We start from the raw sequence: 22,424 nt of genomic DNA, 5'->3' as shown, positions 1-22,424 counted from the left end.
TCACACTGAGCCGTAATCAAAAGGCACCATTTCTCACAATCTCTCAAATTTAACTTTAAATCTTTAATGGAAACTGCTCATATATACAGTAAAAATATCTGTTTTGTTGTCTCAAGCATTTAGAGAACACTGTAACAGGAGAAGGGATGGGAGTACAAAAATATACAGTCTAAGACAGAACCGAGCACAGTAAATATACACAGTGCTGATCCGGTTAGCCGGGTTCACGAGTCTGTGGTGGAGGAGTGTAGATGCGGTGCGGTTCGGTCTGTGTGGACGCTGGAAGTGGATTTGTCTTCGGATACTGTCTCTTTAACAACGTCCTCTTCCTGTATATAATCCTGCGCTGCACATTGCTCCTCCTCCTCCTCGCTGTCCTCCTCCAATACGTCCCGACTGCAGCAGGACTCGCTGTCCCCGGAACTGGACGTCTCGTCCTCCGAGCAGGAGTATACCTCCGCCCCGTGGAAGATGTAGCGATTTGGAGCCTGAAACAGGAACTGACACGCTGCAAAACAAGACAAACACGCATCAATCACACATCATCTTCACTTCTGAGGTACAGAGCAGCTTCTGATTGATCTGCTGAATTAAAAACTAACAAACACCCCATGAAAACCTTTGTCTTTTTAAATATATATTTATATGTCCATTTAAACGTCATCTGAACACTACGGAGATTAATATTTTTATAAATAACAGCATTTCAACAGGATTAAGGTCCGGGTGCATTGGTGGATTTACTGTTTTAATACGTTGTTATGTTGCATGTCTTTTTGGATATATGGTCTTACATTTTTATCAAGCCCCTTTTAATACAGTTAGGAATTAACTGTGTATATATGATGGAGAGCCCTCTCTGATACATTAGGTCAGGGGTATTTAATTAGAATTCAGTTTGGTCCAGTTAGAGAAAATTTCATCAGGCTAAGGTCCGGACCGTCGCCAATGTTAGCTTGTGTTATAAGTCAGTGTTTTATTCTGTTTCAAATTACAAATACTAGTATATTTCAACAATATTTATTGTTTTAAATAGGCCTGTCACAGTAATTACATTATCAATTAACAATCATAAAATAAACGGAAACACCCTTTAACATATTTAACATATCGAGTCTAATAATGTGAATCTGTATGTTCACTTTGTTTCAAAATGATATATTTATTCTATTTGATTTTATTTATATTAGATTTAGGCCTGCCTGTCATAATAATAATTACATGAATGATAAATCATACAATATATGAAGAAATGTTTGTAGTTTTATTTTATTTAATATTATTACTGTATCAGACTTTATTATGTTGTGGGTAAAACTGATAGGGGGAGTTGCCAATGCTTTTTGTCAGCTGGGGGCTGCCTTAGTTTTGAGGCAGGGTTGTTTTGGGAGGAGGAAGAGTGCGCCTGTGAGCGAGGGAGTTTTTTTTTTTTTTCTTGTTGAGAAATTCTGATCAGGTGGAGTAAAGTGGAATATTTTGCACTCTTGTCTCAGTTGTTTCCCTTTAATTCCTCTAAGTAACACCGCGAGGTTACATTACTGTTAGTATGTTTTATAAAGGTTGGTATTTTAATTTCTTTTTCTAGTGCGCACCATCTGTATTAGCTTTTCTCGCTTTATTCTCCCACTTCTCACCGCCTGCTTCGCCTGTGTGGCTCGGCGCGCTCGCATCTGCACAGATCTGATTGGCAGAGGAGAGCGCTTGGTGATCTTAAAGCACACGTGATTGGTCTGTTAGTTTACTGCTGTAAACCATAAAGACAATAAACGTTCCGCCGCTTTAAATGAACACGGTCAGAATTAAATCCTTCTCAGTAGTTTATCGGTTTGGGTCCGGAATGGACAACGTCTGGGTCCGGACCAGGACCGCGGTCCGCCTATTAGTGACCCCTGCATTAGGTAATTTATACTGGATCTATGCAGAACAGCCCCCTCTAGCTAATAGAGTGAAGAATTCATACTGTATCTATGATTGAGAGTTTGCCACAACCTGCTAGAGCAGAGCAGACTCAAACCATGACATTTACATCTCTCTCATCTTTTATGATAATCAGTAAATAAAAAAAGGAATTTTTTATACAGTGGATTGTATTATGTGATGCACCTGACTCTAGTTTTAGACACTTTAAGTAGAAATTACTTTGGGCGTGTCCTAATATTCTCTCTCACAAGCAATTCACTTTTTTGTAAACTTCTATTTAAAAGTAATTTATTCAGTTTTGTGTGTTTAGTTATATAAGCTTCATCTCTCAATACTGTTCAAATGAAGCTCAAATGTCCATATGATTTAAATATGTTCAAAAATACAAAGATTTTAAATGAATCACAGAGACAGACACACAAAGAGAGACAAAGTCGCTGTCCAATGAAAAACAACTATCTCCATTTTTGTCGTTTTTAGTTTAGTTAGTTCTTTTTAGTTTATTACATAATTTGAACACACAAGATGTTCCTTACACTGTCAAAATTTATCTATGAACAGACAAACAGAAAATTTCCAGAATTACCTGAAATAAATCATTTTTACATCAACTTCCATTGAAAGTTAAGATTTTCTAGATTCATGTTTTTCACTGGACAGTCACAAAATGACAATATGCAAGATAACAGGAATCTTACCTCCAAGACGTTTACTAATTGGACTTCTGTGTATTCGGCTAAACCAGCACCGTTTCCGGTTTTCAGCACTGGGACTGGTGTGTTTAGATTCCTCCTCACTTTCTGTGTTTAATCTCTCCATCTCCTCCTGCTTATGGTGGTGTGCATGTGGACTAGTGCCAGCTGTTTCTGTAGGTGTATTCTGGTGAGTATCGGAGCTTTCTGGACCCGGGCTCGAGTCTTTATCAGTCACTAAACACAGGTTCTCTCTCTCCGGACTGGACCTCGCTCCCTCAGCTGCAGACTGGGCTTCATTACTGTCTCTGTCAGTGGGTTCCGTCAGCAGCCCAGGCTCCGAACCAGAACCCACGACTCGGACCATCTCGGGAACCTCAGTGACCGCGTCGCACTTCTCTGTTACAGAGTCTTCTGTATCTAGAACCTCAGGTGACTGGGTTTCAGCGTCAGGGTGTTCAGGTGCGACAGGTGGAGGGGGCGGGGGTTTCTCTGTGATTTCAGTGAGGGGGGAGGAGTTGTAGCAGAGCTGCTGGAAGTCGCCGCCCAGTCGATGACACAGTTCATTAACAATAACGTCACAATCTCCCAGCAGCTCAACGTCGAAGTTCAGGTGGGGCAGCGGCTCACGGTTTATCAGAACTTGAGGCACATCATGAGGAACGGAGCCTACATATAAACAAACAATAATATTTTACAAAACATAGACATATCAAATACGGATTTAGCACGAAATACAAGAAACCTTTATGAGCCTGTGGGCTATAATGCATTGCACTTATTACATCACACATACAGGGCTTGATTAGGGACGTTCCGATTACATTTTTCCCCCCTGATCCAATACTTATTAAAACATACAATTTTAATCACAAAACAGTGTTTGTAAAAAGGTCTTACATTGTACTAGCCTGCACTTCTTAAATTATCTTAATAATTACTTACTAAAAATATTGATGGAAACAATATATTTACCTATATATTACTAATATATTACTATTTACTTATTTTTTAGTTTTTCACTTGAAATTAACAAAATCATAAAACTAACAGGTCAAATATCAAACTGTGCACAAGTGTAATAGTTTTTTAATAATTTAAAGCTTTTAATAATGGTATTTAAATGTAAATAAAAATAAGTGTTAGATTGGCAAAATATAATTATATATTATTAGTGGTGTCAGTCACTTAAAAATGTATAGTATTAAATTACCACAATATTAAAATTACGTACTTGGGATCAGAGCAACAGGCCGCACTTTCAGAGACGATCCAATCACAATCAGAAGATCCACTGCGTCCTTATCCTGCTTCATGGCTCTGTGAAACGATTCTGGAAGATTCTCTCCAAAGAACACGATGTCTGGCTTCATTATAGCAAAAGGGATATCGGGACATTTTGGGCAGTGCGGAACGACCTAAAAAAATAATATAAAGATAATAAATAATCTGTTGAAAGAATAAAGAAATTCAAATCAAATCCCTGAGCATCCAACTCCCCAAAGCACCACCGCTAGGTCCTGCCCAACGGCTCTTAACACAAACATTTAACCCAGCCCACATTTAATCGTACACACAGCGAGATTATGCCTTTGCTCTTATTTACAGTCCAATTACAGGCTGTAACAATTCAACTGCTTCACTGCAATTAACTGTGATAAACTGAAACTTAATTGACAGGTATTATTTATCAGTTATTTGTTAATAGAGACTGTAATGTAAAGAACTGTGAATGTAACTGATCAAGAGGATCAATTAATAAAACTGAAGCTGAAAAGCAGTTTTGATTAAAATGAATAATGCTAATAATACATGTGATTTAACTGAGACTGAAAATGAACAGTTAGTAAATAGTAATAATAAATATAGTTATACCTGTCTAAATATATCTTCTCTTACAGCCTCACAATCAACCTTGTGTTTACAGACGAGGCAGGAAGCTGTCGCAAAGGAACCTTAAACAAAAACAAAAAACATTGTGTTATTAACAATTATTAATATTTCATGCACACTGGAATTAAATAAAAATGTAAAAAAAAAATATGAATAATGATAAAATAATAAGAAATATACATACAAACACACATTGTTGGAAAAAAGTTGAAAATCCAAGTATAATATATATTGTCATTCAGCAGCAGTAATTTACTGCTTTTCTGCTGATATTTAGACACGCGTGCAGTTAAATATTAAATCAGCATACCATGACACTGTATAATCTTCTGGACCCCTGCGACCTGCTCCAGAGTGTCAATGTTTTGGGTGTAGTTCCTCAGAAGCTTTTCCTTTTTATCCAGCATTGAGATGAATCTGTGACAGAGCGATGGCTGAAACTGCCCCGGGTAGATTTCCTAAAATAAAATAAAATATATATATAAATAAACGACAAATAAATAAAAAAAAACCAATACATACAAACTAGGAAATAAAAAACAAATATATCGAAAGACACACAGACCTTTGCAAATTTAAAAAATGGCCTAGGATCCCTTCTGAAGTAGTCAATATCAAACATTGCTTGAGGATCTGGAAGGTCTGGAAAATCAACAGCAAGTCGAGCATAAATTCCATCTCTGGATCTGAAGTCGGGTATTCCACAAGAAACAGATACCTGCAGAGAGTGAAATAAAAACAGAATCACTGTTACAGCTGAAATGTGTCCAAACAATAATGAATAAAAAAATCAAATTACTATATTGTCACATTAATTACCAGATTTTAACTATATAAAATCAATCTTCTGTAAAAGACATGACACTTAAGATTCAAAACTATTTACTGAAGCACTAATGAATGAATCAGTGGAATAATGTGATTTCCATATAAATTGTTAGAAAAAGGCCTTGAAAAATCCAGAAATCTGTTGTCAAATGTGAAAAATTGCACAATAATGACTGGATAATACAAACTGTTGGGGGAGACAAAATATTGATATCATTACATCATATCACTGTGGTGGTGCTAATCAAATTAATAGGGTAAACCTGCTAAATATGGTAAAGCTGCTGTGAATAAGAATATTGGTTGTCAAACTATGTGAAACTGACACCAATAAACGTGTAATACCTGATTTTTGTCTTTTTTTTAATGAGTTTTTGACTTGTTAAGTTTCTAATGTAGCAGAATCACAATATCGTGGTTGCATCATTGTCATGGTCAGCATATTGTGATAATATCGTATTGTGAGAGGCCCTGTGAGTCCTACCCTTACTTCTAAGTACAAAACAGGACAACAAGCTTACAGAACAGTGTGAATACTTCTAATAAACCAAGGGACTTTTTTTTTTATTTATACCTGATTATATCAAGATGTTAAACCTAATTAAATAACTCACCCCTGCTCCAGTTAGGACAAGTATCTTTTTGCCATCATTAAGCAGTCTGACGACATCCTCCAAGGTGTTAATATCTTTGCGTTTCTTTCTTTTAGGAGGCTCAGAAATATTAATGATAATCTGCCACAGTGTCATGTCGTCTAGATCAGGTGGAAGAACAGTTTCTGGAAGTAAGTCTTTCAAAATCGTCCTCGGGTCGGTCTCTCTCATGATGTGCTGCTGAATGAAACGGTAGGAACCTGTCCAATCACACAACAATGCATACAGGTTAACATTTAAAAAAGCGATGCACTAATGTGAATATTTACAGATATCTGAAATTGTACTGAAATGAAAGCTTGTTTGCCACTAGTTCGAACATACCAATCTGAGGCTGAGGAGTCCAGTCACTGGAGCTGGCATGAGAAGAGCAGTCATCATCATCTTCATCATTAATATTAGGAGAGTAAAACCCATTTGGGCGGACACTGCCGTCGATTACCCCTGTAAAAGAACCAGAACCATTAATATCAAGCACTTTATGTACTTACGGCAAAGATTTTTAACCTAAAGCACAACAATGACACATGTGCTAACTCTGTTTTACTGGTAGAAACTCATTTCAGATATTAGCTATAACATATTTATTAGTACAAAAATTTAGATCTGCAGATCTAAAAAAAAAAAAAAAAAAAAAAAATCGTATTGTTTTGTTATAAAAGTCGTATTGTTTTGTTATATTGTTGTTCATTTGTTTTGTTATATGTGTGTTGGTTGTATATGCTGTGAATTTGACCTAATATTGTGTCTATTTCAGTATGTTAGATTGTATTTTATATAAAAAAAATAATAGTAAGTTAGGTTATCCAACCTAACTTACTATACAGCTAACTTTACAGCTAAGACAGTCAGTTTTACTGATTAATTAACGTTAACTAAGTAATTCTGTTATTGCTGACTATGGTAGTATTCTAGCTTAATTAGTTTCTTCAGATCGATCAATAAAACTGATAAAATCCTAATTTAGCGTTAGCCAAAAGATCCTATGCTCTTCCTTTCCTGGGGCAGTCCTGATGAGTGCCAGTTTCATCATCATGTTGTTTTGATGGTCTTTGCATGATTGCACTTAAGGATACTTCCATTTTTTTTCTCTTTACATAGTTGAGTATTTTTGACATAATATGGATTAGAACATATAAATTCCTAGATATTTTGAAGCTTTTTAGTCTTATTTGAAATTTATTTTCTGTTTGTGTGTGATTTTGTTTTGTTTTGTTATATGTGTGATGTTGGTTGTATTTGCTGAGAATTTGACATACTATCTTGTTTATTCATTATGCTGGATTGCATTATATACAAGAATTAAAAATAATAATAAAAAAGTTTGTTAACCTAGCTAACTTTACATCTAATACAGTCAATTTCACTTGTTAATTTACTAGTTAATTCTGTTATTGCTGACTACGGTAGCTATCTAGCTTAATTAGTTTCTTCAGATAGATCAATAAAAGTGATAAAATCCTGATTTAGCGTTAGTTAATAAGGATATTAATATAACGTTATATTTAAATTCCCGCTGCTGTTGGGTAACGGGAAAAGCTAGTTAGTTAGCTGACTGGCTAATTCAGTCACCGAACCATCGCGAGATTTTGTAGCCAAATCTCGCGCTAACATTAGCCTCGGAGCAGCCGCCAATCGTCCCAAACCCCCTCGGTGTGATCCGGTTACCTGAGAGCTCGTGTTCCGCCGCGGGTTCGGGAGTCTGCTCGCTGTTAGAACCGTGTTTACTGTTCTCAGACATCAGCAGTCCGTCAGCGGGTTCCCCCGGCGCCGCGGCCTCAACCCCCGCCTTCCCCGGCTCCTGATCCGCGGGCTGGGTTAAATCCTCGGCCGCCCGACCCTCAGCGAGCTCCGGCTCTCCCGCGCTCTGCTCGCCGCGGGTCGGATCCGGATCGCGGCTTTTAGATACACTAATCCGCGCTTTCTTCAGCACAGGCTCTTCCGAGTCACCAGAACCGGACCCGGTACGAGAACCGGCTCCTTTTAACGAAGCCTCCCCGTCCGCCATCTTCCTGTGCTCGCGCCGTTCCTGATGTGATGTGATGTAATGGACACGGGCGCCGTACGAGCTCGCGAGCCTCTCACCACACACACACACACACACAGCTGGGGGATATTTAACCCGCGCACGTGACTCCCGCTCCGCCACTACAACAACGTGAATGACGTCAGTCAACGGAGCCCTAACAAAGACAGGAGAGCCCATAATAAACCCCACAAACCAGCAGATTCATACAGATATAAATCAATAAAACAGATTATTCAGCTGATGCAGACAAGTTTCAACTGTGTGTTCTGTACATTTTATTTAATAGTATTTTTCTGGCAAATATTATTTACACAAATCCCACTATAATAGTCGATAATTTAATTAATTATTTCGAATAAGTCAAATTTAATTTATTAATAGTCATTGATAATTTCAGAAATGTCCTAACATAGATTTAAAGATTCAATTTTTTTTTAAGTTTATTGTCATCTGCACCCTTAAACACAATAAAGTACAATAAACTTCTTTCTTTGCTTCTCGAAAATGATCCCACATAAAGAGAAAAGTATAAAAAATACAATAAAGCAAGAAATAATAAAGTAAATAAATATAAATATATAATACATTGGTGTTAAATTTACATCAATAATTAGGAACCCACGCATTTCTGGGTATTGATACCAAACTCAAAATTAAATCAGAAAAATTCAGTGAGCAGCCCATTCATGTTTGTTTCCTACCGTGGACACACAATAAATATTGTGGACTTAAATATTTTAAGTTTAAAACCATAATGCAACATAAATGACACAAAAAGTATTTCCTAACTATTATGAACATTTATACATTTGTTATGCATTTGTTTTAGAAATCATGTTACTTCAAACAATACACTTTAAAACTGAGCTTGTTTAGTTTTATCTCCAGCCCTAATCCTACAGCACTCCTACTGTACTATTCTGTATAAATGAACTCACATGAAGGAACACAGATTCACACACTGTCTTGTAGTGATGATGCTCTCAGGATGTTCAGTACAGTCAGTAAGAAACTTTACACAGCTTTTAAATGGTCTGTGACATATGTTACTGTGGGTTTCTTTTTTGATAACAATTCCATAAATGTCCTGAGAATAGTAGCTGGCTGTAAGATATACGTGGGATGTATTTTGTATAGTGTTTTAACATTTATAGTATATAACCTAATATACTAAAATAATAATAATAATAATAATAATAATAATAACAATAATAATATAATTGCATAATAATAATATTATATTATTTAGTTTATATGTATATATTTTATATGCTTTATAAAATGTGATCAGTATATTAATAAATAGAATCGCTTGTTCTTTATATAAGAATTTCATATTAATTTGACAAATAGAAATGCATAACTTATTTAATATTTATTATTGACTTCACATTGACTTTACATTGGCAGTGTTGATTAGATGTATCCGGTAGCTTGTGAATGTTTGTGCTGCTGTTTTAACGAATGAAAATCAAAAACATTTAGTTTTGTCTCGGTCACTCCGGGTCCGGTGGGCGCGGGGTTTAGGGTATTTACGGTAGAGTCCGCGACGGCGGAGTTCAGAGAGCTGCGGGGGAAAAGGCTGCTCTTATGGAGGCGATACTGAACTGCAACCCGGAGGATCTGGAGGATTATTATGGGCTGCTCGGCTGCGACGAGCTCTCTACGGTAAGAGTTACCCGCTGTACCGGCTCTTCTACCCGGTATCAGCCTCCAGCCAGGCGGGGGATGGAGGTTAACGGCTGGGAGAGCCACACACTGACCAAATACTGACTAAACACTGACCCAACACTGACCACAGACCAAATACTGACCAAACACAGACCACAGACCAAATACTGACCAAACACAGACTAAAAACTGACCATACACTGACTAAACACAGACCAAATACTGACCAAACACAGACTAAACACTGACCATAGACTGACCGAAAACTGATCAAACACAGACTAAACACTGACCATACACTGACCAAATACTGATCAAACACTGACTAAACACTGACCATACACTGACCAAACACTGACTAAACACTGACCAAATACAGACTAAACACTGACCAAATACTGACTAAACACAGACTAAACACTGACCATACACTGACCAAACCCTGACTAAACACTGACCAAATACTGACTAAACACAGACTAAACACTGACCAAATACTGACTAAACACAGACTAAACACTGACCAAATACTGACTAAACACAGATTAAACACTGACCACAGACTAAACACTGACAATACACTGACCAAACACAGACCAATAACTGACCAAATACTGACCAAACACAGACGAAACACTGACCAAATACTGACTAAACACAGACTAAACTTTTATGTTTATTTTTTAGACTGAACAAATTCTCAGAGAGTTTAAAGTGAGAGCACTGAACTGCCATCCTGACAAGAACCCCAACAATCCCGCAGCAGGTGAGCTGATTATAATTTATTATGGCTTTACATATACATTTTTAGGTATGAAATCTGAACCTATACATGTATATTACAATATACATATTACACTTAATTTTAGAGTTAAATGGCGGCAATCGCATTTGACTTACTGAATCATTGATTAACTATACCAGCTTGTGGATGATGCAGCACATAATACTGAATAAATTCATACATACTGATCAGATGATTTGATTTTCTTGCTGATACTGTGTGTGTTTTGCAGTGGAGGAGTTTAAAAAACTACAGGAGGCTAAAGATGTTCTGACTGACGAGTCGAAAAGGAAGAGTTATGATTTCTGGATGAGGAGTCGGATCACTGTGCCGTTTAAAGAGTGGCAGGCACTGAGGGACTCCGTAAAAACCGTGAGTGACATTATCGACTGGATATTGCTGATCAAATAATCACATTTATTTATGTGTGTGTACAAAACTATATTCAATTACTCCAATATATATTCTATGTTATATGATGTACAACAGAACATAATATACAGAGTATTACACACAACAGACACACAAACACACTCTCTCTTCTGACTTCATATGTACTGAATGAATGTGCTAATAACTGTCAATCATTTATTGTCTCTAATTGTCTCCAGTCAGTGCACTGGGCTGTAAGAACCAAAAAGGAACCCATGCTTGCTGCACCACAAGATATATCTGAAGTCAGCACCGAAACCAGAGCCATCCAGTCTGAGGGTCCAGATTCCATAAAGGAGGAAACATCTGGTGAGATTTATTTTGTTTCAGTAAATAACTTTCTGGATATATTTTTATTATGAAAGTCTGCGCGAAAAACTAATATAATAGTAATAAAATAAAACATCGAAAAAGTAAGGCGATATCACTATGATCGGAGAAACGTGAGTTTGAATCCTGGGTCATGCTGCTTGTCCATCAGCAGCTGGAGTCTAAGAGAATACAATTGGCCATCCTCTCTCTGGGTGGGTAGGTGGCGCTTAATCCCCTCATCACTGGTCAGCACAGGCATGAAAACTGGAGAAAATTGGGTAAAAAAAAAGATTTAATAAATTGGTCTATCTGTCCATCTAATTCTGTTTTTTTTTCTTTCAGGTGAGGATTATTGGTGTCACAGATTTCGCTGGGCAAGTGATGCTCCCTCAAGCCTGTTGCAAAAGTTTAGAAATTATGAAATATGATTATAATTATAAGCTCTTCATGCTCCAGACTTGCTTGCTGTAATTTGTGGTAATGGTTAATATCTTACAGAGATTATTTCTTATTGTTAAATAGATTAGACTTTGTGTGTTTGTATGTTGTTAAATTTATAAACTATGTTAGCTGTTGGATAACTATGGGAAATGTGTGCTATACTGTAAATGTTCAAGCTCTCAAAAGTTAAAAAAAATGTGAAGAAAAAAACATGAATAAAAACAGTCACAAACTGACAAAACCACTGTCAAAAACTGTTTATTATCATTGTGGTGGTACGTACTTTATTTACTCCAGATACACACATGTATATGTGTTATACTCATGCTTTATACACTATACTAAGACTATATCCAGTACTCATGCTTTATACAGTAGACTCACACTATATACACTATACTCAAACTATATACAGTATACTCACACTCTACAGTATACGTGCCGTGTATACAATATATTAATTCTACACACAGTATTTTCACATATACACAACACTATATACACTATACTCATCCTATGTACAGTATACTCACCAAATGTATACTATACTCACATTATAGAGCGCACGCATGTACAGTATATTCAGATTAAATATAGTATACTCATATACACTAAAATAATTTTATATAGAGTAAAATCACACTGTGTGCATGGTAAGATTTTGAAGGTGAAATTTGCAGAGTCCATGTCTCGAGGGGTCAGAATTGTTTTAGGGGCAAGAGGGGGACCTACTCAATATTAGGTGGGTGGTTTTAATGTTATGGCTAATTGGTGTATATTATGCAACTTTTTTAAAATAGTAGTTATTTTTACTCACGTGCTGCTTATGATCAGCTGTGCTGGTGAAGCTCACTTCAGACTCATTTCCTGAAGCCCCGCCCACTGAAAGCTTATTGGTGGAAGAGAGGTGACTGCTGCAGGATTGGAGGGTTTTGGTGTCAGTCATTTCTCCCAGTCGGTCAAGTTCAGTCCAGCTGACTGTCGGGTCACAATAACACCAGTTACACCAGTAGCACCAGTAACACAAACAGCTCCTGCAGTGAGAGTGATAGAGATGGCCAGTAGGATCCTGCTGCGCGCGTGCAGACTGGCCGCGGTCACGAGCCGCCCCGCGCTGCTGAGAGTAGCCCCGCGCGCGCTCGCGAGCGGAGGAGGTAAGATCTGTAAATAAATTCATTATTAAAGTTTATAGATCATGTTATTAATCAGTTTATTACCTGTTTATTACAGCAGGCTGGTTCTGCGTTAAACCCATATTTTCCTGATACTGATAAACTTTAATATCAACTTTAATAATAAGAATATATTAAAATACAATAAAATTAAATAAAACAATATATATAAAAAAGTTGGATAGTAAAAGTTTGAGAAAGCTCAGGTGGTTCTGATTGGGTCCCTGTTGTCTATAGGTTAGGTAAAATGTGTGTATTAATTTCTATAACTCAAAAACTCTTGCAGTCTGATCAAGGTCACTGAGACTGAGCGCGTGCAGAAGGCCAGAACACTGTCCAGCCATTTTTGGCACAGAGCAGAGCTCGTGTCCTGCTATTACATGTCATGGTGCAGCTGCTGTAAGAGAGACATAGAGGAGGGTCCTGCTCTTAGACAGAGGACACACACTAATATATATACTAGCATCTCAAAAAAATTTATATTATTGATAAGTTACTTTACTTCAGTAATTCAGTTCAAAATGTATAACTCATGTATTATATAGATGTATTATGCACAGAGTGATCTATTTTAAGTGTTTAATTTAACCTTTTATTGTTGATGATTATGGCTTACAGACAATGAAAACCCAAAACTTTGGACTTGATAAAACACAGTGGATCAACACCAGCAGATGACATGTCTCTACAAACATCACTGATTGGTGGAAACTTCACACTAGACCTCAAGCAGCTTCCTCCAGACTCTGCTCCCTTGATTTCCGAATGAAATGTAAAATTTACTGATGATCAGTGATGGTTTGGATAAAGAGTCATGTCATCTGCTGGTGTTGGTCCACTGTGTTAAATCAAGTCCAAAGTCAGCGCAGTGTCTTATGTGTATACTGCATCTAAAAAAATTCCTGCAGAAGGTTCTGGTTCTCTGAGTTTCTGTTGGGTTTTGTGATGTTCTTTGGACTTCCTGCCGCTCTGCTCTTTTGAGGTCTATCCACAGATGTTGGATGATGTTCAGGTTTAGCTTCTTCTTTTTTTTTACAGATGGTGATATGTTTGATGGTTCTTCCAGAATTTGCTGGTGTTTAACTGGATCCATTCTTACCTCTACCAGTGAAATGTTCCCGATGCCACTGGCTGCACCACAAACCCACAGCATGACCCATCTTTCCTCATGTCTAACAGTTGGAGAGGCGTTCTCTTCATGAAATTCTAAATCTTTATCTCCAAACAAAGCTTTTCCACCACTGTAATCAAGAAGTGATTTCTTTTCCTCAACAGTCTACAAGACTTGTTTCTGAAATGTATCTTCTGAAGCTGAATGTTGTGGTGAGAAATATTCTAATGATCTTCATGACATGATGATATTAGTGCCGGTATCACTGCACAGTGGAACAGCGCGCCACCACGTCAGTGTCTGATCGATCTTCTTGAAGATCTGGTACAGTCAGACAGAGGTTATGATCTGATCTATTAGTCTGATCAATCTGATCAAGCAGTTACCTCTGAATGTTCTCTTTAAAGTTCTCTATCAGAACCTCAGCTGGTCCTCCACTGTTTCTGTTGGTAAAAATGATCTAAAAGTTCTCAGATCAGAGCTCAGAGCCTTTGCAAGTTGTTTTCACTCTAAAATTGTACATATAATATAAAATTTAATCTTGATTAAAACATTTTTATCCACATAAATATTTACAGTAAAGAGTATTCTGAATGTCTTATTACTGGGCAATATTATTAAAATTATCTGGATATTATTCAAACGTATAAGCGATTCTCGAGTACGATTATGATTTTCAATTTTTAAAAGTTTTACAAAATTATTATTATTTTTTTTTTACAAATAGTAAGCTGCTTTAACTTGCAGCTTTTATATGAAACACAGTGCAAATATGTTCCTGACAGATACAGATTTCACTCTGGCGAAAGAAAAAAAATTTCATTAATTTAATCAATTTAATAAAAACACGGGTAATTTTATCAGGGTATCCAAACTTGTTGACACTTATTTTGACCCAGGGCATTTTTGTCTCATCTGAGTTTTATTTTATTGAGAGCTAGTGAAGAGGGTTTCTGTTTAAGTTTTTGGAATTTTTGGAACGTGAATTCTGAACATTTGGTTTATAGCTCAATCTACTTATACATATTCTATAGAAATCATGTTATTATCCATAATAAATGAACCCTCCCTCTCTGTTCCAGGAATTCCAACAGATGAGGAGCAGGCGGCGGGGCTGGAGAGGCGTATCCTGCAGGCCATGAAAAAGGGCAAAGTAAGAAATGAATATGATTCTAATAAAATAATGTCATAATAATGTAAATTAATTTTATGTAGTAAATGTACAGACTGTTGGTCATGTTTCCCTGTGTTTATTAGGACCCCTACAGCATATTTAGGCCAAAGGAGTATGCTGGCACCAAGGAAGACCCCCACATCGTACCAGGCATCAGTAACAAGCGTCTGGTCGGCTGCATTTGTAAGATACTTTTACTGAACACCACAAAAACACGAAACCATGCCACATAAACACTTAACAATGCCACATAAACACCAAACACCACCACATAAACATTAAACTAAACCACATAAACATTAAACTTAACCACATAAACACTAAATAACAATACATAAACACCTAACAAAACCTCATAAACACCAAACACCACCATATAAACACTAAACAACACATAAAAATGAAACAACACCACATAAAAACGAAACAACGCCACACTAACATTAACCCTCTCATGCATGAATTATAATAAACTCAGTCAGGATTTTTTTTCTAAGTGTTTTTATACATCCTTAGGGATGTAAAACAAGGTTTGAAAAAAAAATATATTCTATCTTTATTCGATAAAGAAATATTTATCTGTCCACTCAAGTGTACTTCATGCATTTTTTGTTGTAAAAAAAACACAAATGTAATTCAGTTATACAGTTGTAATATGGTATTCTGTTGGAATAGTGGAACTGAGGAGGATATTGTGACACAAGAAAATGTCTCTGAACCGTAGAACCTTATAGAATCTTGATTGTGACTGGTATTATCATACTGTATTCTTGTCAAGTCTCTGAACTGTTAAGTGAGCATATTCTCTTATAGTATTTTATAGCATGTATCATATTTCCTGTCAAATCATGCTTGTTGCTAATTTCTGAGACTATTTTCTATGATGGTTGCCAAAGCATACAGGGCACAAAGCTACAAGACACTGCATGCAGATGTACTTGGTTCTTCGTGTGCTGGCATTTTATACTTTCTTGAGCTGGGGCCAGTGGTTTCCAGGGGCATACTGGATATTGGGGTGCCCTTAGTTTCAACAGCCTCATCTCCTTCATCTCCGTTCCTCAGCCTCAACTCCCTCAGTAACATTTCCAGACTCACCTTCACTATCACTGCTTGACCCTACTTCTCTGCTTGCAACTGTCTGTACTGGCAGACATTCCTCAATTAAAGAAATTGATTTACAGCAAAAACATTAAACAATATGAATTATTTTAAAAACAACACTGGAAGTAATTGACATTGCATAAAAGTTGAAAAATAGCTAATGATGCATGATGTACAATTAAGTGGACAGATGATTAATCTACAATTCCCTCAAATATAAAATCAAAATTTCGAAAATCTTTACATAATATGTCACCTTAGATGTTACTTGATGTAATTATATTTTTTTTTACCTGCGGTGATATAATTTTATAAAAGGTAGAAACAAAAATAGCCAAGGTGTTTGGTGGTTTTCCCTGTCTGCCGGCCATCTTGATTTCATTGACTTCTTTTTCCCATTACAATGACCAACCAATGGGATTTTTTTGTATAGGATGATGCAATAGCTTCCACTACAGTGGACTATATGCAGCAGTGCCCAAAATTGCAAGCATATTTAAAGAAAAAAAAAATTAAACAGCTGTACACTGTAGTGACCTCTATGCATGAAAGGGTTAAACAACACCACAAAAACACGAAACAGCACATAAACACTAAACGACACCACATAAACACTAAACAATACCACATAAACACTTAACAACACCAGAAAAACACTAAACAGCATCACATAAACACTAAACAGCACCACATAAACACTTAACAACAACAGAAAAACACCAAACAGCATCACATAAATACTAAACAGCACCACAAATATGACACATTTAGAACCAAAGATGTTTAATAAAAACAGGTGTAATTTCTTATTTATAGTTAAAATTAGTATTTAAACAGGTAGGAGTTTACTACCAGGCTGGAGTAAACATTTATTTTTATTGTTGTTTTTGCAGGTGAGGAGGATAACACTGCTATCGTCTGGTTTTGGCTCCATGAGGGAAACTCTCAGCGCTGTCCTTCCTGTGGAGCACACTATAAACTGGTCCATCATGAGCTTCCCCACTGAGTCTCCAGCCAAGACATGAACTTTACCTCACAGGCCCGAAATGTACTTTAATAAACCTTTCCAAACACTCACAGCAGCTCAGGGTGATCATTACTACTGAATGTGAGAAACGAGTAAAACCCTTTTATACAATGTTTTAAGTTCTGAGTGCTGAATGTTGCAGAAATGTGCCACTAGGTTAATTTTTATGTTGTATTAATTTGCAGAGATTATTGAATTCATTACGTTTCCACAAAATGGCTAGAAAACGTTATTTGTAATTCACCATCAGCAGCCAGATTCAGAGAGAGAGAGAGTGCAGTAGGTCATGCTACTTCACCATCAGTAGCCAGAGTCCAAGAGAAAACAATCTCCCATCACTGCTCCCATTGTGATGCTATGCCTGTAGGCTGATGGTATCTGAGCTGGCAATTCGGCACTTTCCTCTGAGTGTCAGCTGCCTAGTGATGCTGTATTGGTGGCAGCTGGAAAAGGGGCGGAGTCTAATTTCACATGTGTGACCCCCTAGTGTCTGAGCACTGTAGTGTTGGTGAAATCCTAGTGAGTGGGTGGGTTAATTGTTTCAGCTAAACTGAGGTGAAAATTGAGTAAAAAACAAATATACTGCAAAGCCCATAAAGAATCACTTCTTTTTGGCTTTAGAAACATTGTAGGAGCGTTTTAATGCAGTCTTGACCCATGTAGGAGGATCACAGTTAAATTAAAATGAACTAATTCACTACTGTAAATAAGTACTAAAATGCTGTATATTTACTCTACTGGAGTATTAGTATGTGTTGCACTGTTACTCGTTAAAACTATACAAAATATACTCAATAAATTATACACTGTTTCGTACCATTCCAAACCCATACTAACCCACAGATAAATTATAAATGCAGCTGAACCCAATAGAACCCAGAAAACCACTCATGATAAATGATAAAAAGGTATGCACTCATTCTCCCAGAAGAAATTTTCTATTGCTAGATCTTGCAAACTCTTAAACATTTCAGACCTGAATTATCTCTAGTGATTAAAAATGATCTCTAGTGCGTCTGTAACGCACAAACAAGATATATATATTTATATTAAATTTATAATTCCACTGGAAGACTGTGTGTAATATTTTATATTTCATATTGACCTTTTCTATTTCATAAAACCAAACCAAAAACAGTAAAAACATTATTTAAAAGTGTTCTAAATTACAGCAAATTAGTAAAAAATAAGCTGTTACTTTGCTATACTTTGCTACTCTGTTACGGTCATGGTCTTTTATTTTGAAATGTTGCTCTGAGTCAGTCTGTAGTCTTCGCTTGCTTCACTGCTGTTCCACAAGCTGCTGTATTTGTTAATAAAAAAATGTCTTCAGATGAAGAGGATTATATGTCTGATGCTTTTCTGAACCCACAGTAAGTGTTGAGAATAATCTGCAGTTAATCCGCGTTTTAATCCCTGCCAAATAGTAATTTAGGACTAGTACGCTCAGATCAGGATTAGTGAGAAGCTAACAGGCTAACAGTAAACATTAGCACCCTCAGTAATAACTCTAATATTTAACTATATTAAACTGTATAATGCAAAATGTTGAACATATTTTGTATTATGCATGATACGAAAAGATAACTCATTAGCGTGTACAGCGTGATTTTATTATATCGTACTTTATTATATTATATTTATTATATATTTATTATATTATATTATATTATATATTTTATTATATCGTACCTAACAAAGTTACTTTTAGCCAGTTGATTCTATTTAATGGAAATAGTTTTTTTCTTAATGTTTATGATCATTTTAACAGACATCAAAATACTTTTGTCTCAATGTAGAATTTTTCCTTTTACTGCAGTAATATTTTACCTTCCCTATCTTTACTTTAGTTCAAATACAGGATTTATACACTGCATAAAAATGCAGTTATGAATATGTGGTATTACTGTGCACAGACTTATTACTGTCTGCTGCAGATAGCAGATATATTGTGATGTAATTGATGTAATTAAGGGAGATCTGTATTGTGATGATGTAATTATAGCACATATATTGTAATGATGTAATTAAATCAGATCTATGTTGCAATGATGTAATTATAGCAGAGTTATATTCTGATGATGTAATTAAAGCAGATATATTCTAATGATGTAACATGGTTCTGATTTGTGAGCCAGGCTGGACGTCAGGCCCGGCGTGCCGATGGTGAAACGGGAGAAGGCGGCTCGGAAGAGAGAGGATCTCCATAAAGAAAAATGTGTAGAGAATCGACAGAAAAGCATCAAACAGCAGGAGCTGGAGCAGCGGCAGGAGGCGCTGCAGAGCTCCATCAGCACCGAGAACAAGGGCTTTGCTCTGTTACAGAAGATGGGCTATAAGGCCGGACAGGGACTTGGGAGAGAGGGTCAGCAACGCAAAAACATCTGACATCACATTCACAGTCACATTAAGGAGATCGATGGGCTCAGAGTGGTCCAGTAGTCTAAAGCACTGCCATTATTATCAGGAGATGGCTGGTTTAAATCCCGGTCATGTAGCTTGTCATCAGCTGCCGGAGCCCCGAGAGAGCACAATTGGCCTTGCTCTCTCTGGGTGGGTACAGTAGATGGCGCTCTTTCTCCTCATCACTCCTAGGGTGATGTGGATCAGCACAAGACTGCATCTGTGAGCTGATGTATCAGAACCGAGTCGCAGCGCTTTCCTCCAAACGTTAGCGCTGTGATGCTACTCGGCAATGCTACATCAGACTGAAGCATATTTCCTTTAGACAGATTATAAAAGTGTGAGTGAAATAAAATATAGATATATATAAGACCAAATTGCATTTTTCATAACTAAGCTTCATGAACATATCCATATTTTTTTTTTATCAGAAACATTGACATTAATTTTGTATTAACATTGTCCAAAAACTTTGAATTGCTTCCCTGAATCTAATCTAAAAGTGGTCAGTTGAGGAGTCATGTGACTGATCATTTGCAATGACAGCTCGTGTGTACCCACATTTTATTTTATTTTATTTATTTATTTTTATTTTTTACAATTGTATTTATTTGATGAAGACTTACACCCTATAAAGCTTAGGCCTTTAACAGTAGGCAGCACACATTAGGTTCAATTTTCTCTCTTTACAGAGATTCATAATAATTACTGGTTGATCAGCCCCATCTATAGGCAGAATATTGTGTTTGCAGATGTATTTTACATGGTTGTTAACTGTGTTTTGGTTGGTCAGTTCATCCGTGCTCTAATAGTTAATTATTATTAATAGATGTTATTATGTTGCAGGTTCTGGGCGAGTTGATCCGATTCCACTCAACATTAAAACAGGTAGGAGGTGTGTCTGAGTTACGGGTCTGATCTAAAATGTTCTAGACTGGAAGGTCCTGATGTTTGTGTTTATTAGACAGAGGTGGGATCGGATTGGAGGAGCTGAAGAAGCGGAAGGCTGCGGAGGAACTGGAACATCACCGCAAAAAAGTCCAGATCAGAAAACAGATGGAGAAACGAAACCTGGAGGATTTCAGGTGAGCACCGGTATTTGGGAGGTGCATGTGGTCAGGAGTGTTCAGCATAAGTTAGATCTGTTTTTAACCATGTTATTTATGTTTCAGTATATTGTGTGTACAGTAAGGTGCTGTGTTTTTTACTTCATTATTTACATTTTAAATGTTATAAATAATAATGAATTGAGACATTAGTTAAATAGGTAATTCATAATAACTATTATTAATATCTTAACTAGTGTGTGGTAATAATTAGTTGAAACATTTTGTTGTTAATATACTCTTATTGTAAATATTTGCAAGAGTAATGTAGAGGCGTCTATAGCTGATTGATTATATTAGCATTAGACGACACTAAAAAAAAAACTAAAAACTAAAAATTGCAACCTCTAGAGTGCATTTTGACAAAAAAAATACTGTTTTTAGTTCTACAAGACAAAAAAAATACTGTTTTAGTTGTGCAACCCCTAGTTTGTGTTTGTGTTTAAATAACTAAATCTAGACCTGTTTACAACACAGAGATCGTAAGAGGTCGGAGAAAGAGAAGCAGCAGGCAGAGGCGGATCTGAGGCGGAGCCAGCGGGCCTGTCAACAACTCGACACCCAGCAGGTTAAAAAAAATTAATAATCTGATGATCAGATCTGATCAGCTTCTTTATATGTGTGAGTAAGATTTTGACCTTTGACGCTGTAGCCGCAGCCTCCAGTGTCCAGATTCAGTTGTTTTAATAGAAACACTAAGTGGTTGCAGCCCAAGCTTTATAATTTATTTCACTACCCCACCCACAACTGAAACCCTCCCTCACTGCTGTTGTCCATTTCCAATACTTATCGTATGAATTACAAATTGTTGCATTGCCCCTAATACGACACATGTCTGATTTTAGAACCACATATGAAAGTGGCCCAAATCAGAATAAAAACAAACAAAAAACGATTTTATTCTGTTCACACGCAGCCTCAGTGATGCCTGTTTTTCTGTTTTAGGGTAAAGTCGCACCGAAGGATGTCTGGTATTGGCCTGAAGTGATCACTGAGGAGGCAGAGCATCCTGAAGAGTCCAGTGATGAGGAGAGTGATGAAGAGGAGATGACGGTAAAAAAAAATAAACATGCTGACTTAAGAAGTATAAATATGATTAATATTCAGCTTACATATGATAACAGTGTTGTTTCTTTATGGTTTCAGTCGTTGGAGAAGCTGCAGTATATCACCTCGTACCTGCGGGACGTGCATTTCTACTGCATATGGTGTGGAACGGCATACAATGGTACACAAAAAATAAAAAAATCATTTTTGTTCATTTTTTTATTTTATCTTTTCTAAAAAAACAAGATTGTATCATAATAAATGTTTGATCGCTTTTTAAAATAATGATCAGACATTGTTTCTTGCTTTATAGATGAAGAGGATTTAAGCTCAAATTGTCCTGGAGATACGGCAGCAGACCATAATGATTAAATCAACAGGCTTCGTCTGGCACATCTGTCGTATAATTTTAGTTTTCATTATCTTCTTTCAATTTGTTCTGAAGAATTTTGTCTTTGTCTTGATATTCAAATAATATTTATTTGTAATAAATTCTAAAAAATATTTTGATTGTGTGTCTGGTTTGTTGAAAGGTGAAAAATCACATTCTGATGGAATAATGTAAGAATTTGGGAGGAAATGTTTATTTTTCAGTTGACGTTACTATACATTTTGAAGCATGTTTATT

General features: G+C 36.5%; 4 protein-coding genes across 4 annotated transcripts; 3 read left to right on the top strand and 1 right to left on the bottom strand.

The window, feature by feature from the left end:
- Window positions 1-43: 43 nt before the first annotated feature.
- Window positions 44-8,091, bottom strand: sirt1 (sirtuin 1). The gene is made up of 9 exons (XM_007238531.4): window positions 7,655-8,091; window positions 6,311-6,430; window positions 5,948-6,186; window positions 5,071-5,223; window positions 4,816-4,963; window positions 4,488-4,567; window positions 3,847-4,030; window positions 2,619-3,281; window positions 44-508 (listed from the first exon to the last, which is right to left on the bottom strand). The coding sequence occupies exons 1-9, from the start codon at window positions 7,992-7,994 to the stop codon at window positions 225-227; spliced, it is 2,211 nt and encodes a 736-aa protein (XP_007238593.3). The 5' UTR covers window positions 7,995-8,091; the 3' UTR covers window positions 44-224.
- A 1,455-nt stretch (window positions 8,092-9,546) lies between these two features.
- dnajc12 (DnaJ (Hsp40) homolog, subfamily C, member 12) lies at window positions 9,547-11,909 on the top strand. Its single transcript, XM_007238532.3, has 5 exons — window positions 9,547-9,683; window positions 10,374-10,452; window positions 10,703-10,842; window positions 11,082-11,211; window positions 11,557-11,909. Exons 1-5 carry the CDS (start codon window positions 9,606-9,608, stop codon window positions 11,640-11,642), a joined length of 513 nt encoding a protein of 170 aa, XP_007238594.3. The 5' UTR covers window positions 9,547-9,605; the 3' UTR covers window positions 11,643-11,909.
- A 719-nt stretch (window positions 11,910-12,628) lies between these two features.
- Window positions 12,629-17,290, top strand: LOC103032313 (cytochrome c oxidase subunit 5B, mitochondrial). The gene is made up of 4 exons (XM_007238533.4): window positions 12,629-12,809; window positions 15,021-15,091; window positions 15,196-15,295; window positions 17,107-17,290. The coding sequence occupies exons 1-4, from the start codon at window positions 12,710-12,712 to the stop codon at window positions 17,217-17,219; spliced, it is 384 nt and encodes a 127-aa protein (XP_007238595.1). The 5' UTR covers window positions 12,629-12,709; the 3' UTR covers window positions 17,220-17,290.
- A 1,196-nt stretch (window positions 17,291-18,486) lies between these two features.
- Window positions 18,487-22,300, top strand: gpatch11 (G patch domain containing 11). Its single transcript, XM_022685225.2, has 8 exons — window positions 18,487-18,613; window positions 19,379-19,605; window positions 20,490-20,531; window positions 20,608-20,728; window positions 21,227-21,317; window positions 21,695-21,802; window positions 21,896-21,977; window positions 22,110-22,300. Exons 1-8 carry the CDS (start codon window positions 18,564-18,566, stop codon window positions 22,166-22,168), a joined length of 780 nt encoding a protein of 259 aa, XP_022540946.2. The 5' UTR covers window positions 18,487-18,563; the 3' UTR covers window positions 22,169-22,300.
- Window positions 22,301-22,424: the final 124 nt, after the last annotated feature.

This window comes from Astyanax mexicanus, chromosome 7 (genome assembly GCF_023375975.1).
Source record: "Astyanax mexicanus isolate ESR-SI-001 chromosome 7, AstMex3_surface, whole genome shotgun sequence".
NCBI classification, from domain to species: domain Eukaryota; kingdom Metazoa; phylum Chordata; class Actinopteri; order Characiformes; family Acestrorhamphidae; genus Astyanax; species Astyanax mexicanus.
This window is presented reverse-complemented; position numbering and strand designations above follow the sequence as displayed.

Excerpts from the sequence above, each read along its gene's own strand:
- LOC103032313 (XM_007238533.4), top strand. The coding sequence starts at position 12,710 with ATGGCCAGTAGGATCCTGCTGCGCGCGTGCAGACTGGCCGCGGTCACG. Across the intron at positions 15,092-15,195 it reads AGGCCATGAAAAAGGGCAAA|GACCCCTACAGCATATTTAG; the intron begins GTAAGAAATGAA and ends TGTGTTTATTAG. Across the intron at positions 15,296-17,106 it reads GCGTCTGGTCGGCTGCATTT|GTGAGGAGGATAACACTGCT; the intron begins GTAAGATACTTT and ends TTGTTTTTGCAG.
- dnajc12 (XM_007238532.3), top strand. The coding sequence starts at position 9,606 with ATGGAGGCGATACTGAACTGCAACCCGGAGGATCTGGAGGATTATTAT. Across the intron at positions 10,843-11,081 it reads TGAGGGACTCCGTAAAAACC|TCAGTGCACTGGGCTGTAAG; the intron begins GTGAGTGACATT and ends AATTGTCTCCAG. Across the intron at positions 11,212-11,556 it reads CATAAAGGAGGAAACATCTG|GTGAGGATTATTGGTGTCAC; the intron begins GTGAGATTTATT and ends TTTTTCTTTCAG.
- gpatch11 (XM_022685225.2), top strand. The coding sequence starts at position 18,564 with ATGTCTTCAGATGAAGAGGATTATATGTCTGATGCTTTTCTGAACCCA. Across the intron at positions 18,614-19,378 it reads GATGCTTTTCTGAACCCACA|GCTGGACGTCAGGCCCGGCG; the intron begins GTAAGTGTTGAG and ends TTTGTGAGCCAG. Across the intron at positions 21,318-21,694 it reads AACAACTCGACACCCAGCAG|GGTAAAGTCGCACCGAAGGA; the intron begins GTTAAAAAAAAT and ends TTTCTGTTTTAG.
- sirt1 (XM_007238531.4), bottom strand. The coding sequence starts at position 7,994 with ATGGCGGACGGGGAGGCTTCGTTAAAAGGAGCCGGTTCTCGTACCGGG. Across the intron at positions 5,224-5,947 it reads TTGTCCTAACTGGAGCAGGG|GTATCTGTTTCTTGTGGAAT; the intron begins GTGAGTTATTTA and ends CACTCTCTGCAG. Across the intron at positions 3,282-3,846 it reads GCCTGTTGCTCTGATCCCAA|GCTCCGTTCCTCATGATGTG; the intron begins GTACGTAATTTT and ends GTTTATATGTAG.